A 17315-nucleotide genomic window follows, 5' to 3' on the forward strand; every position below is an offset into this window, starting at 1 on the left:
GACTGGATGCGAATGATAGCCGACCTCCACGCCTCTCTTAAACTTATTGAAATCTTTCCATTTTGCCTATTCTCGCTCTAAATTGCACACATACAATATTCTTGTATTTGTGCTCACCCACTTTATATCGGATGGCATGACTTTCACGCTTTGCTTGGTGAAAAGGATAGATGACTAATAAAGCGGCTACTGAGTATTTTATCCTTACTGTTATAGTCGACCTGAAAAATATTAAAATGTATCCTTCTAGATATCAGCTGTCTCAGGGTAAAAATCAAATCAATGAAATAAATTAAAAAAATTGAGGTTCCACAACGGATGATAACCTTCATTCAAACGGAAAGTTGGTGTCACAAAATTTGAAATAAAATGCTGGAAAATAAACAGTCGCATTAGTAATGAAGTGTAACGTTATTAAAAAGTAATGAATTTAAAATACTCATAAACTATCCTAAATTGTTGTTACTGCGTAGCTGTGAAAACTAAATTGCCTGGAAATAAGAATTTCACTATATATATATTTAGTGTTCAGCCTCGTGGATATGTTACCATCGCGTACATCAATCTGCCAAAACGCGAGTAATCAGTGCACGAGATCATTTTTAAGTCTTACATAAAGTTCACAGATTTTTTATTTTTATTTTTCATAATTACGTAGTGAGGTAGGCATACAAAAACTAGCTCGTGACAAGACTGCTTCATCAGATGAATCTCAGTACAATCCCTTTAAGTAATTTCCTTTCTACTTTCATAATTGTTTATATGATTAACAAATGGTTAATCATACGGAATTCTTTTCATTTTCAAAAGTATATTTCATTACTTTTTATTTAATACAATCAAGTATTATTAATCAGTCAGGATTTTCACCGACTTATGGTGTTCACTTACCAGAAATAGCAAATCCACTAAAACCAACTGCTAGAGTAAGAGCTGTAATCGCTATTGCTGTGTCCCGCGTATAGCCCACAACCAGTAGGAACGCAGCTTCCATGCCAAATCCTGTAAATAGAGAAATATAACTGAGTGTTGTTAGGCACACAAACAACATTAGTTTTGGGTTTCCTGACTTTTATTTATTACATATCACACCTAATATAATTATGAAATTTATCCAGTCATTCGTAGCTGAGCAATACTGATGAATTTTTAATTTACGCGATACTCTTCGGGTGGACCAAAGTTGTTCTGATATCTGTTAACTTTGCAATAGCCGATTCGACACATTACGTACGTTCGAGAGTCAAGATAGTTGGTCTTCCACTTTGATGTTAAACAAAATACAGTTCCTGTTTCACAAAACTGTTAATTTTTGAAATGGCAGACTTTCTGGGTACATCTCTATCATTGAATTTTTGCCATGATAACTGTCAAAGAATAAACAACGCGGCGGCAAGGTCATCAGCATCTTGGACGACTGTTAATTGTTAATACTCAATCATTAGATACCTGCGCTATTCGTACCTGTAATGCAAGTTTTAAATTGCTTTAAATATTACCTGTAATATGTAGTAAAAAAAAATTAATCGTTCTGGATCGTCCGGTAAAACCAATAGTAATCAATACTTGTTTCGGGTAGAACAGTTTAAAGACTAAAACTTCTGTTAAAATTTTATTTTATTCCGATAAACCTGGGGGCTAAAGTAAGGATGAAATCCTGAAGTCTTTTTCATTTTTTTATAAATTGTGACGATAATGTGTGCATAAATTGGTGAATTCTATGCATTGGACTGAATTTTTATCAGGAACAAACTCCACTGCTTCTTCTACACTTGACGTTTTGGAACTTTGGCCTGTCTTTTACTGGTTCTAATACCCTCTCAGGTTTTAAATCTCCATATGCGATGTATTTGCTTGATATCAAGAATGCGAAGACAAGGTCGTACCTGAAGAAATACCAGTTAAATTTATATTTTGATCGCTAAGCTGATGAAGGAGTTTACTTATGGATGGGTAACGCACAAACATCATTTCTGCTACCAAAGTAGTTTTAATTATATATCTCATATTGTGAATACCTTCACGAGTTGAAATGCCATTGAACTACCTCGAATAAGTAACGCTTCAAACTATGGAGAAGATTATTGTTACTTATTCTCGGCGGATACCACCGCCCAGACGGCACCGTTTCGAAGCTTATTGGCTTCTCATCGGTGGGTGGGAAGGTACCCTGTTGTTGCATTACCCAGGCTTAAGTAAACTCCTTCATACTCTTAGATATTTAGTCAAGAAATATCTTTTACCCTAAACTGATATTTGGATTGACTCAATATAATCAAAACCTGCAATCATAAGAAAAACGTCCTACATACCATAATATTTTTGGACACTACATATTTATACAGCTTAAATTCGACAGCATACATTCAAATAGTGCCCGAAAAGTATTAATAAACCATTAAAAGCAAAAATTCATCTAGTTCCTTCAATGACAGACCTACCAGGTTGTCTAAATTTAAAACGGCTGTGATTAAGCTCCTGATTTAGAGTAGTTTATTAGTCTTTAAATTGCATCTTTAAAATTTGTCTATTGCCAGGTTCTTTAGATGATTGTCTTGTAGCTTGAATGATTTTATAAAGGCTTCATAAAGATAAGTGCTATTTATTTATGTTTAGATTTTTTAGTCTTCAACGTTACTCTCTGATCTTCTTTAAAGCGTAGCTGCAAACAGGAACGCTGATTGACATTTGACCTGAATTGCCTTCTTTGTCATAAGATTGTTAGCGATCTTGGTATTATTCCTGCAGCTCCAAGGAATAATGCAGTTAGTCGCAACTGTTTTAGGTCTTTTAGCATTGAAAGGATGTTTTATATTCTATACTATAAGGAATACAGTTAACGTCTAAAAAACATCATTGATAAAACAGAGGGGAAAATATTGCAGTGCTTTGGCCATGTGAAGAGAATGGTGAACGGCAGACTGCCCAGAGGAGACATGGAGAAAGAAAAAGAGAGGAAGACCAAGAAGGACGTGGACAGAGGGGGGCGAGAATAGCTGTGAATAGAAGAGAACTGGTGGACGGAGATTGGGAAGATAGGAATGACTTTTCGATGTTAGGTTGAGGGGAACCGTTGTAATTACGGAATAAATCCTAAGTAGTGGCAATTATGTCCGAACAGTCGTCTTGTCATCTCAGATGCACTGACTCTTGGCTACTCTACCCTATTATGTCAATCACGACCCACCTGCGCTTGCTTGTATTTAAACCCATTTTTAACTCTTCAACACGCCACCTAAAGTACGAAAACAGATTATCTGTAAAGGAATAAGCAGTAAGATTTTTTGTGATGGGTGTTCTCTGATAAAAAAATTTTCTAAGTCAACAAATCTATTAAAAATAACTAGAGATGTCCTTCTTGCAAAAGAGCTAACAGTGCAGTTCAAATTTAGTCTCCTTCTAGTCAACATGAACTAAATTTTCAAAATACCCCACAACAGATGCTCTCCCTTGCAACTCTGACCATCCGTCATCTGTCATACTGCAGCCTCCTAAAACCACACATCATTCAATGAAGTTAAACTAACGACACCTCCACCCAAACGGACGCCACTTCCTACCCGTTCTCCCAACTACAACTCCAATGATTAATTGCTTGCTCATCTGCTACCCTGAAAGAAATGCTGAGGAAAAAATTTAGAGAAAACGATGCACAGCATCTTCTCAGAATAGAAGATCAGCAATGTAAATTCTATCACATGCTTCTTAATCTAAAAGCAATGGTTGAGAGCCCTCCGTTACCTCACCCTTCTCGAGTGCATCAGTTTGCTGCAGTTCCAGCCCTCAGTCAAGATGCTGAAAAATTTGTTCCACCAAAAATTACAAAAAGAAAAAAAAATCCAAGCATACATCTGAAACCCACCACGATGAATAACCAGAAACTTGACAGTGTGCACTGTCAAAATGATCTTTCTAATCTCAATCGTGAAGTGCCTACCCATAGTAGCTTGCCTACAAATACCCCAAGTTCCCCGCAGAAACAACAGATATGTTATTATAGTACGAACAAGAAATATGCAAACTTGTGTTAATAAGAAATAGAAATAGTTAGAGGTATAATAGTAATAATATTTTTGTTAGCCAGCTAGTCCCAATACTACCTCCAAGCAGATGGATCAGCTATTTTTAGAGTTAGAAATACCAGATAGAGCTCTCAAAATAAAAACGAATCCAAACCAAACATCCCATATACGCAACCTTCAGAATTGAGCTAAAAATTGTGACATATAACAATATGAGTACAACGAACAATTGTACAGAGAAATAGAGTGGGCCACTAAATCAGAATGTCTTATAATGAGGGATTTTAACTTACCAAATATAGATGTGGGAAGTTGTGGTTTCGTCACTCGCACACTAGCAAAACTTTTGTGGATTTGTTTTCTACAGCAGCATGTTCGAGAGGCTACTAGAAGGAGTAATACTCTTGATCTGATTATCAGCAGGTGGCAGTGATCAGGGCCGGATTGTCCCGAGGGTGAAATGAGTGCACTGTACCCGAGCACAAACGTTCAAAGGGCACCTGAAAATCTGAAACTTACATACGCATGTGAAGAAAATTTTAAATGGGGGGGGGGGGGCAAATTGTGATTGGCACTCGGGCGCCATATTCCTTAGGAACTCTCCTGGCAGTGATCACATTTTAGTTGTACTGATGTGAGATTTACTTAAAAACGTAACTAAAATCTGGAATTAAGGAAAGGGATTTTGCTTTCGTGAAGGTTGCTTTCGTAAAGGTGGCCCCAGACAGTTTTTCAATTCTATACAGTGGGACCAACTGATGATGTTACCAACAGCAAATTCCAAATGGGAAGAATGCAAGGAATTAATCTTGGAAGCTACTACGCTTTTCATACGAACCAAGAAATGCTGTTCAAGGGATGTCAGATGAACTAATGAGACTTGTGGCAGAGAAGAAAAATGCATGAGATGCATATGAATTATCAGGAGACACAGAAGCTTATGGTAGACATAAGCTAGTCTGCAATCAAGTCACAAAGGAGGTTAGGCAAGCGTAGGTAGATTATGACAAATCTTTGGCAAAGGATACTAAGAAAAACAGAAGACTTCTTTCTTATTTGAACTCTGGAAGGAAGGGAATGAATCAGATTGGTCCACTTGATATCGATGGTTCGACTTTTGATGATCCTATTCAGATAGCTGAAAAACTGAACGAGTAAAATTCACACATCAGGAATTCTGTAGGAAGTGGAGAGCAGAAGCTTATTAAACTCTAACAGGGAGCTTAATGATTTTGTATTAACTGAGAGTAAAGTGGAGGACAAATTGTTGAAGTTAAACTGCTAGATTGGGGGGGGATACAAGGACTAATAGATTAACAGTAGCCACTGGCAGAGGTGAAAGTGATTCATGCACTGCTTCTATTGGAATGAGCCGCAGCCTAGAAAATAAGACGCAGGATATTTCAGAGACTGCTGGGAATCATTGGGGGTACAAGTAAACACATGGGTTGTGTTAGGGTAGCTAAGAAAAAGAACAGGTGCATGTATACTTGCGTGTACACCAATGCTAGGAGTTTAGTAAATAAATTTGATGAATTTGAGGTATTGCTCAAAACATCGAAGGCAGATATTGTTGGGATATCAGAGACGTGGTGTCACACAGATATAAGGGATGCAGAACTGGAATTTGGGGAGTACAACATCTACAGAAAGGATAGACAGGATAGGAAGGGATAAGGGGTTATGCTATTAGTTAAGAAATACATAAAATCCAAGGAAGTGAAGCCAGTCGACATTGCTGGACAGAGTAGTGTCGAGTCAGTTTGGTGTGACATAAGCATTGGGAGATCAAAATTGAGAAGGAGTGTGCTATAGCCCTAATGACTCTGATGAGTATAATAAGAAATTGTACAGGGAAATAGAGTGGGCCAGTAAATCAGAGATTCTTATAATGAGGGATTTTAATTTCCCAGATATTGACTGGAATTTGGGGGCTGGTCACTCACACACTAGCAAGGCTTTTGTGGATTTATTGGATGATTCTTTTCTACATCAGCATGTTCGGGAGGCAACTAGAGGGAGCAATACTCTTGATTTGATTATCAGCAGTGATTCTTCATGCATTAAGAATCTTCAGATAAATGAACCACTAGGTGGCAGTGATCGCAGTGTGCTGAAGTGGGATTTACTCAAAGAGGTAACTACCATTAGGGATAAAGGGAAGGGTTATTGCTTTCGTAAAGGCGACTACGATGGACTGAGACAGTATTTAAATTCTATACAGTGGGCCAACCGATGATGTTACCAACAGCAAATTCAAAATGGGAAGCATTCAATGAACTTATCTTGGAAGCTACTAGGCTTTACATACCAACTAAGAAATATTGTTCAAGGTTTAGGCCTAAATGGATGTCAGATGAACTAATTAGACATGTGACAGAGAAGAAAAATGCATGGAATACATATAAATTAACATGTGACACAGAAGCCTATGATAGATATAAGCTGGTCTGTAACCAAGTTACAAAGGAGGTTAGGGAGGCGAAGGCAGATTACGAGAAATCTTTGGCAAAGGATGCAAAGAAAAACAGCAAAGAGTTCTTTACCTATGTAAACTCTAGAAGGAAGGGGATGAATCAGATTGGTCCACTGGATATTGATGGTTCAGCTGTTGGTGATCCTGCTCAGGTAGCTAACAAACTAAATGAATATTTTGCATCAACATTCACACATGGAGCATGGAGAGTTATTCAGCGAGGGGAATGCCAGAGGTGTATTCAACTCTGGTAGTAAGCTAGAGAATCTTATAATAACTGAGAGTAAAGTGGAGGAGAAATCGTTGAAGATAAATACAAGAAAGGCAACTGGAGTGGATGGGATCTATCCAGTTATATTAAAGGAGGCAGCAAAGGAAGTAAGCAAACCCTTAGCCATATTTATGAGAGCTTCCTTGGACTCAGGGGAAGTACCCATGGACTGGAGATGTGCAAATGTGACCCCAATTCACAAAGGAGGATCAAAGGGCGACACAAGTAATTATAGACCTGTTAGTTTAACTTCTGTTCCAGGGAAATTAATGGAGGCACTGGTTAAAGAAGCACTGCAGGATCATCTAGACAAGACTTCAGTTATAGCTCGGACACAGCATGGATTTGTTAAGGGGAAGTCTTGCCTGACCAATTTGATTGGATACTATGATGCAGTCACAAAAGAACTGGATGCAGGGAATAACTTTGATATTATATACTTGGATCTTAGAAAGGCTTTTGATACTGTTGCACATGGAAGACTGCTGCACAAATTGGAGCAGTGTGGCATTGGAGACAAATTGCTGCTATGGATAAAGGGGTGGTTGAGGGGGAGAAGAAAGAGAGTGGTAATCAATGGACACTGCTCATCATGGACTAATGTTATCAGTGGAGTCCCTCAGGGTTCAATATTGGGTCCATTATTGTTTTCTGTATTTATAAATGATATTGATGATGGTATATCAAGCTTAATGTCCAAGTTTGCAGACGATACGAAGGTTGGCAGGGTTGTCAAGGACACTACTGACACTATGCTACTGCAACAGGATCTGGAAAGGTTGAGCAGATGGGCTGAGAGGTGGCAAATGAAGTTTAACATTGACAAATGTAAAGTACTACATATGGGAAACAGCAACCCCAGAGCAACGTATCAACTCTGTGGTACTACACTGACAGTGGTAGAGAATGAAAGGGACATGGGGGGGGGGTTGTGCAGGCAGATATGAAGTTTTCTGAGCAGTGCAGACGGGCTGCAAGAGTAGCTCATGGTGTATTGTCGATGATATATAGGAATGTTTCTAGCAGGGATAAGGAGGTGATTATTCCCTTGTATATGGCAATGGTCAGGCCACACTTAGAGTACTGTATACAGGCTTGGAGGCCTCATTTCAAGAAGGATGTAGAGCTGCTGGAACGAGTACAGAGAAGGGCAACAAGATTAGTGAATGGAACAAAGGGGTGCTCTTACGAAGAAAGGCTTAAGTTTTGCGAATTACAGTGTCTGGAGACTAGGCACCAGCGAGGTGATCTGATAGAGGTGTATAAAACCTTGAATGGTTTGAGCATGCTCAGTGCTGATGGGATTCTTCCTCTTGCTCAGAATGATCACCTGAGAGGGCATAAATTGAAATTGAGGAAAGACAGATGTAGGATAGACGTGAGGAAATTTGCCTTTAGCCAGCGGGTGGTTGGTTGGTGGAACAGACTTCCATCCCTTGTCGTGGAGGTTGATAGACTGAATAAGTTTAAGGCTCAGCTGGACAGGTATTTCGAACGAACAGAGGGGTGAAGTGGAAGTGGTTATTTTTTATTTATTTATTTTATTTATTTTTTTTTTTGGCTGATGCTGCATAAGCTTGCTTTCTTGCATCAAATGCCTCTACTAATGCTAATAATAAGAAAGGCATCTGGAGTGAATGGAATCTATCCAGTTATATTAAAGGAGGCGGTAAAGGAAGTAAGCAAACCCTTAGCCATAATTATGAGAGCATTCCTGGAATCATGGGAGATCCCACGAACTGGAGTAGTGAAAATTTATCTCCAATTCACAAAGGGGGATGAAAGGGTGACGCGAGTAATTACAGACTTGTTAGTTTAACTTCTGGTCTAGGGAAAACAATGGAATCACTGGTTAAAGTTAGCATTGCATGATTATCTAGACAAGACTGCAGTAATAATTCAGACACAGTATAGGTTTGCTAAGGAGAAGTCTTGTCTGACCAATCTGATTGGATACAATGATGTGGTCACAAAGGAACTGGATGAAAAAATTAATTTTGACATCATATACTTTGATTTTAGGAATGCTTTTGATACTGTTGCACATGAAAGGCTGCTGGACAAATTGGAGCAGTATGGCATTACAGGCAAGTTACTACAATGGATGAAAGGGTGGTTGAGTAGGAAACGACAGAAAGTGGTACTCAAAGGGCACTGCCCCTCATCGACTAATGTTATTAGTGGAGTCTCCCAGGTTTCGGTGCTGGGTCTGTTGTTGTTTTGTGTATTTATCAATGATATCGATGAAGGTATATGAGGGTTAATGTCTAAGTTTGCAGATGATACAAAGATTGGCTGGGTTGTTAATGACAATAATGACAGTATGCCACTGCAACAGGATCTAGAAAAGCTGGGCAGATGGCATGAGAAGTGGTAACTGAAGTTTAACATTGACAAATGCAAAGTCCTGCATATGGGAAAATGTAACCCCAGAGAAACGTACCAACTGTGCGATATTACACTCAGGGTGGTAGAAAAAGACCTGGTAGTATTTGTGCAGGAAGAATTAGGAGTTGCTAGAACGAGTATAGAGGTGGACAACAAGACTGGTGAGAGAAACAAAGCAGTGCTCTTACGAAGAAAGGCTTAAATTCTGCAAATTGCAGTGTTTGAAGACTGAGCACCTGCGAGGTGATCTGATTGAGGTATATAATGCCTTGAACGGGTTGAGCAGGCTCTATGCTGATGGGATTCTTCCCCTTACTCAGATTACGAACCTGAAGGGGCATAAATTCAAATTGAGGAAAGACAGTTGTAGAATAGATTCTTTGAAACTTGCCTTTAGCCAGCGGGTAGTTGATTGCTGGAACAAACTTCCGTCTGTTTGTGGAAGTTGATAGCTTCCACAAATAAATTCAAGGAAGAACTAGACAAATTTTTAGAGCAAATGGATGTGTGAAATGGGATTTCTTTTGGCTGATGTTGTATAAGCTTTCTTGTATTTGCTTCTGTTAATGCTAATATCTAAAGTGTGGTATCTGGTCAAATGGTCTACTTGTCGTGCCATATTATGGAACTATTGGAGATACAGTCAACTCTAGTGAAACGCTACCACCTAGTTCTCAATCTGCTGTTCTGAACTGTGAGAATAGCTGTTGAATACCTCACCTGGGTCGTATCCTATTCCATAATTCAACCTGCCCTTTAATAAATATTTTTTTCGAACATCTCTCTGACACATGTGCATCTCGGCATTTTTTTCAAAATGTAAGAAGCGTAATAAAAAAAACTGTCTATGCTTATTGCATTATTAATATAAGAATCTCATGGCATCACACGTTTAGTTGAAACGTGGATGCTTTTCTACTGCGAAAAAAAAATTAAATACACATGGTATATGACATCAAGGATTAATCGAAGAGATAGAGGGGCAGCAATTATTTTAAAATTCGACATTACAGTTATGGACACCTACAACTCAATACCTGCAACTTTGAAGGAATTTCTCTGGCACAAATTTCTGCCTCGACCTACAGATGATATCATAAAGAAGTAATAACCTGGATAACTACTGTTCATAAGCCTCAAAGTAACATAATTACAAAATAGGCGACTTTAATCTCCCCCTGCCCAAATATAATTTACAAATGAAGTTGCTGTCCGACTCCTGTTTGTGCTAGCAGCTTAAAAAAAAAAAATATATCAACGTCACTGGTACTAGAGGAAATCAAGCTCTTGATCTTGTTTATTCTAATCTTCCACTTCAAGAAAAACTGAACAGAAAAGTTACAAAAACGGCGTTAAATCTGACGCTATTAGCAGAGAGCTGCAAGCACCAATTTACTGCGGGGAGTCTCGCCCCCCGGGGGTAAATCACAAAAAGAATGCCATAAATAAAAATTCCTTCAGAAAGAAAAGTTTTTTTTTGCAGCTCTCAAAATATTAATGTTCCTATACAGGACGCCACCATTCTTCTAATAAAATGGCTAAATCAACTAAAAACAAAGTCGGCATCCAAACTTCTAAGATTATCTTTATCTTTTCATTCGAAACGTTCGTATTCAAATCCCACCTTAAAGCATACTTTAAAAGTAAGCAAAAGTACTACACACAGTGGAAGAAATATGGCATTTTATTAGCACACATATAATATTAAAAAGCAAACCATTATTTCAACTCAAAAAAATTCAGTCGCACAGAAATAATTTAATGTTCCGGCTAAAATACAATAAAAGAGCACCTTCTACAAAAGCTACCTTATAGCACGATCAAGTTGTAGATAAAGTTCAATATAGAAACAAGCAATTCTCCCATCTGCACTGAAGATAAGCAACACAGATTTCAAGAATCAATTCTTATAAACAAGCAGATAGCGCGCAGCATAAAAATGCTTCCTTGTCAAGCCCCTGATTAATAAACTTGCGAATAAGAATACAGTACAGCAGATAATTAACCAATTACGCCTTGATCGTAGTGAAAACACTGATGGCATCACTAGTTTTATTATTAAATTGTAACTTATCATTGATTCTTTAGTGCACATCATTACCAGGTACATTTCCCGGCCATTCCTTCTAAGACAGTGGAAGACTTTCAGGATTACTTTGATTCCTAAACAAGCTAGCAGTAATAATCATACAGGCTATCGACCAATTACTATTTCGTTATTGATAGTCATGCTGCCATATCTTCAAGATGCAACCTTTGCTAATGCGCCTGTCAACATGCATTTTGGTCCTAGTGGGCGCTCCACCACATCAAGTCTAGCTCACACAATTTTGTGTCTGAGCGAGTAGCACAGTGGCATTTTTACTGTCCGTCCCCCACCGGGAAGAAAAGGTCCGGGTACGAATCCCGTCAATGACGCGAGGAACTTTTATGGGCTTTTTTTTTTCACTCTGTGGCTCAGTTAGTCGGTTTCAGGCGTAGATTGCAAAGTTATTCCTCACGGAAACTCAGGTTTTTCATCCCAACAAACAGCACCAACACTAAATAGGACCAATTCATTTTTATTTCTCTGATTAATAAAATCATCCTTTTGAAATCTACTAAATGAGCTATTTCTTTAAGTGGTTTCATTCTATGATTGAAGTTTGAAAGTCCCAATAGTCTTTAACGATAAATATCACTTTAGGCTAAACAGAGATAATTTTATCCAAATGTCACTTACCTCCACAGTTAAAAATTTTACGTACTGATGTTGTGGTGAGCAGATCTCGCCGCCTTAGCCAGTCAGCTAGGTGGCCACCAATTGGAACAATAATGGTCATGAAGAGGTGAGGTACAGCACCAAGAGCTCCCGACTAAGAAATTGAGGAATTTATCAGGCACACAATTAATCGTATGGCAATAAGAAACACAATATACCATACTCTCTTAAAAATATAAATAAATACTTCTATGAAACTATACAATTTGATTGGAATTCTTCTACTCCAATTGAGCTTGTTTATTTTTCTATTATGAGTAAAAAAATATCTTATTTATCATATATTTTAATCTCACCGCAGCCAATTTCACATTTCTCCAACTTTACAATATTTATTGGCCACTCTTTAATACATACAAAAGTTAAATGTATTAAATATTAATACATTTAACTTTTGCTAATAAAATTTCACTTTGGAGCGTGACAATGATTTTGTAATTTGGCATTATGGTGAACAAATGTTTTTTTGTTTTTATTGAGGAACCCCATTATCCACTCAGTCTTTTGTAACTAACCGTAACATTTATAACAGATTAATTACTAATTCTATGCTAAAGCGGTCGCCTACCGGCGAAAGAACTACAGAATTATCAATTAACCATGTCCCCTTAAAAATACCTATCCCATTTAATGGACCCGCCTTACTTGAATATTCTGTATTGAGATTAAATTATTCATGTTTAAGAAAGTATTCTGTTTTTATGCAATACTGATTTCATTATATTAAATAATTTTAACATAACAAAAGCAATATTGAGTAATTTTATACCCATTAAACATTTTAATAGTAATTAAAGGACGAAATATATTCAAGGAATTTACATAGTAGAAGAATTAACTGGCTAGGAGGAAGATGACATCAAGATATCCAAGTATCCCCCGGGGGGGGGGGGTTAATAGGGTTGGTAAATACACTGCTGAACAGAATTAACAAAACAATGTTTTTCATGAATATTTTATTTAGAACATTGAAGCCGAAGGCAAATATTTGATATAATTGGCATCCTGGCATGCAAATTCCGAATATCTAATAGAAACCGATCCACCAAATTACAGAGCCGCACTTCATGCAAATTATTCATGCCTATAAAAACACGAGCGAGCTGCGACCACATCACTTAATTCTCGTTTTTTTTTTTTTTTTTTGCTTACTCAGCGGGATAGCCACATTTCCAGTACTCAGGATGGAAAGTCATCGTACTTTAGATGATTCTTGGAGATAGCGGGCCGTTGGACGACTTGAAGCGGTGCAGTCGCAGGCGGCACATTGGCTTAATGTGTCACGCAGTTTCGTCTGGACACTATGGAAACGGTTTCAGGAGAGAGGAACCATTACAAGAGCCGGCCTTGGCCAACTTTCTTGTAATGGTTCAGCAGAACAGCGTCAACCAGAACACATCGCTAGCTGGCTCTAACAGCAAGACGTAGCCCTACGATCTCCTGTCATAAACTGTCTTTTGATGTTGCTGTGGACACAGGTGAAAATATTTCCAACTGGACTGCTTAAGGCTCAATTCAAGTGGATTATAGCAAGGAAGCCAGTGGTTTGTATTCCATTAGCCCCACATCACCGTAGAACTCGTCGAAACTGGTGCCATGAACATGTGACTTGAAGCTCTGACAAATAGGGCACAGTTTTGTCCTCTGATGAGTCTTGTTTTAGCCTTCAAACAGATTGCAGGCGTTATTTCATCTAGAGACAACGAGGAATGTGGTACCATCTCTCCAACATCTGAGAAAAGGAAACTTACGGTGGAGGCAATGTTCTCGTGTGGGGCGGAATAACAATCAACAGCCGCACCCCACTTCATGTTTTTTATGGGGGTTACTGTAACTGTCGCAGAGGTACTGAGAACAGATTCTGTAATTTTTTTAACATTAGCAGATTATTAAGAATAATTTTTCTGTTGGGTAGCATGTCCAAAAAGAACATGTCTGACCTCGTGGGTAGCACAGTTATGATCAACGTCCTCCCCCACACAGGGTGAAAAACACCTGAGTTCCAGTTCCGTCGATGACGGGAGGAACCATTATCGGCCTTTTCCTTTTTCTATGGCTGAGTTAGTCGATCTCAGGCGAGGGTATCATGTTTTTTTTTTCCGGTAGCGCAGGTGTTTCGTCCAGCAAACAGAAAATCGACCTCGGAACACACGCATTTACAGACAATATACACGGAGTAATATGGCCTTTGTCTTTGATGCTCCTAAAACCCTACACCAACAACAACAACATGAAAGACTGCTGTTCAATTAGAGCAGTGTGGCATACGGGCACTCTGCTTGGATAAAAGGGATGGTTCAGTGCGAGATGACAAAGAGTGGTAATTAATGGACATTGCTCTTCATGGGTTCGGTTCTCCAGGGTTCGGTGTTGGATCCCTTGTTGTTTTCTATATTTATCAATGATATTCATTAAATGATATCATTTATCAATGATATTCATTTGACATCTGGCTTGATGTCAAAGTTTGCAGATGATAGAAAGGTTGGCAGGGTGGTTAATGACAGTAATAACAGTATGCTACTGCATCAGGATCTTGAAAAGTTAGACAAATGGGCTGAGAAATGGCAATTGAAGTTTAACATTGATAAATGCATATGGGTAGCAGTAAACCCAGAGTAACGTACTAACTATGTGGTACTACACTCAGGGAAGCGGAAAATGAAAAGGGCCTGAGGGTAATTATGCAGTCGGATATGAAGTTCTCTGAGCAATGCAGTGAGGCTGCCGATTGGTTTTGTCAATGAAAACAGGAATTTGCTAGCAGGGATAAGCAGGTGATTATCCCATCGTACTGTATAAGGCAATGATCACATCTTAAATATTGCACAGATCTGGAATCCTCATTTTATGAAGGATGTAGAGATACTGGAATGAGTACAGAGAAGGGCAACGAGATTGGCGTGTGGAAAAGGGGGCGTTCTTACCAAGAAAGGCTTCAGTTCTACAAATTGCAGTGTCTGGAGACTAGGTTCCTGCGACGTGATGATAGCCCTCGTGATAGCACAGTTGGTAGGATCGCCGTCATCCCAACACTTGGTGGAAAAGACCTAAATTCGAATCCACTCTGTCTCAGGCGAGAATAACATGGTTTTTTTCTCCAGGAAACTCGGGTTTTTCCCTCGCAGTTAAAAAGCAGCCATGATCACTGCTCTTCCACGATAAAAAAAAACTCCTCTATGTATGAATTCAACAGATACTAATTAGCAAACGAAAAATGAGCCCCCTCTCTCTCTTAGGTGAAATAAATGCCTTAAGCGTTTAATTAAAAATGTCAAAGAAACTATCAAGGCGAAGCTAGTCTCTGAAATTATTCATAATTTTGGCACTCTTCCAATAGTAGTATGGATTAAATAGAATTATTATAAAAAGTTTGCGGTCAACTTTATACTAATTAACTTTGCGCTCTTGAAACGATTTAAGTTTGATTAAACGCTTTTTTTTAAATCGCGTCGCTAAATTCATTTTTATGTGCAATTAACTGAATTACTAAAATTTTTAAAAGCCATTTTATGAATATGCAAACATCTCACAATAACAGGAATCGGTAAATTTTCTTCTGTAAATAGTTTAACTGAAACCTTTAAATGTTGATCATTATACGGAAAAGAGTAATGAAAGTCAAATGTACAGAACAGCAAAACTTTCATGCAAGTCCTGGTTATAACAGAAGTTTATTTTTATTTGATACTTTAATTAAACAATACGGAAAAACAATAACTGAAACCCAGATCAGACAGCTATGAATTACAGAATTTTTCGCAAAGTAATGTCTTGTTTTATCATTGCGAAAATAATGGGAGCACGGCTACCATTGGTGCTGTTACTTATTTTGGAGTCAGGAAAATATATTTTATTTCTTAAAACAGAATTATTGTTCTTTATTTCAAAACCTTCGTACACACACACAGAAAAGGAAATTATATGTTTTGCGTTGAGCAATCAAATATGGCAGCAGGGAAATCCCGTGGCATCCTTTACTGTTTAGTGTTTCCAGGCTGTATAATTTCTGTTCAATAAAAACCTGAGCAGAAAACAACTGCCACTTATCTAGCTGTACTGTTATCAAATTACTTTAGAAATGCAAGTCGTAATGGTGCTGTAAAAAGCCAAATGCAGCAGAAGATGCCCTTAAAATGCATGTTTATGTTGCACCATGTATTCTAGGGCAATATATTTTTTTTCTGTGTAATTTGCACGCCTTTTGCATTAAACTGTTCTGACCCAGCACGTTCAGCAATATTAATGTGCATATGAGGAACAGTTCAGAAGTTACGTATGTGGCAGCACCAACTGTGCGTTTGCACAAGTGAACTCCAATTAAATGTAGCGCTACTGTCAATGTAAAAAAAGTGTGTATAAACAGGGCGGAGAAAGTACTAGTGGCCAAAAGTGTGAAAACTTTAAAAAATATAGCCATTTTTAAAGTTTGTCAAGAAAAAACAAATGAAGGTGTATGCTTTTTCGAAATTCACTTTATTCTGTACTGAATAAACAATATGGAAATTCAAAAACAATTATAACATTAAAGTGTAACATAAATCTGTATCTTGGAATGTCCTAACAGTAGCATCACAGTCGGTATTTTATTGGATACCCTTTACTCTTGATTACTGCCTGGCATCTTCGAGGCATGGAGTCAAATAATCTAATTTCTCCAGTTCTTTTGTGATTAGTTGGAGCCATGAGTGAATAATACATTGTTATTTCTCGTTTATTGCTTGATTGAGAAACACGTTTTAACCTCGACACAAATTTTCGATCGGATTCAAGTCTGTACTCTTTCCAGGCCATTCCATTATTTGAATATTATGATTATCAAACCACTCTTTGCATACTTTTGCCGTGTGACATGGTGCTCCATCCTGTTGGAAAATGAAGTTAGTTGGACCAGGAAGAAGTTCATAAGCAGACTGCAGTAGCTTTCTCTCAAGGATGCATTCAATGTACTTTCTTGCATTGATTGTACCCTGTAACATTTCAGTTTTGCCAACTCCAGCATGCATCCCCATGTCATAATATACTCTATGGATGTTTCACTGTTGCACTGGCATCAAATCATGTGATCATCTTCTGATATATCTGGTTCCATTACTGCCGAATAGTAAAATTTTGGTTTCATCACTCCACAGCACAGACTGTCATTGTTCAGAAGTCCAATTAACATGCTCTTTGGCCAAAGTCACTCTCATCTGTCTTTGCTTTAAAGTCAAGAATGACTTTCCTTTCCTTGGAATTCTAGCTTTAATTTCATTGTCAAAAAGCTGACGTCGGATTGTTCTTTCACTCACTCTCAAGTCAGAGGCCAACATGATACTTATTATTTCAAAATATGTTATTCTTCTGTCTGCAATTACGAGTCTCAAAATTCTTCTGTCATCCTGCAAAGAAGCACAC

General features: G+C 38.1%; 1 protein-coding gene across 1 annotated transcript in view; it reads right to left on the bottom strand.

The window, feature by feature from the left end:
• The window catches only part of LOC150077417 (vesicular glutamate transporter 1-like), a 260722-nt gene that overhangs the window by 13491 nt on the left and 229916 nt on the right, over positions 1-17315 (bottom strand). Inside the window, exons 10-11 of the mRNA XM_090385981.1 lie at positions 11880-12012; positions 892-1002 (exon numbers count right to left, since the gene is read on the bottom strand). Coding sequence (XP_090242107.1) covers positions 892-1002; positions 11880-12012 — 244 coding nt within the window. The remainder of the gene's footprint in view (positions 1-891; positions 1003-11879; positions 12013-17315) is intronic.

Source organism: Mastigoproctus giganteus, chromosome 12 (assembly GCF_048544385.1).
Source record: "Mastigoproctus giganteus isolate SK-2022 chromosome 12, ASM4854438v1, whole genome shotgun sequence".
NCBI classification, from domain to species: domain Eukaryota; kingdom Metazoa; phylum Arthropoda; class Arachnida; order Uropygi; family Thelyphonidae; genus Mastigoproctus; species Mastigoproctus giganteus.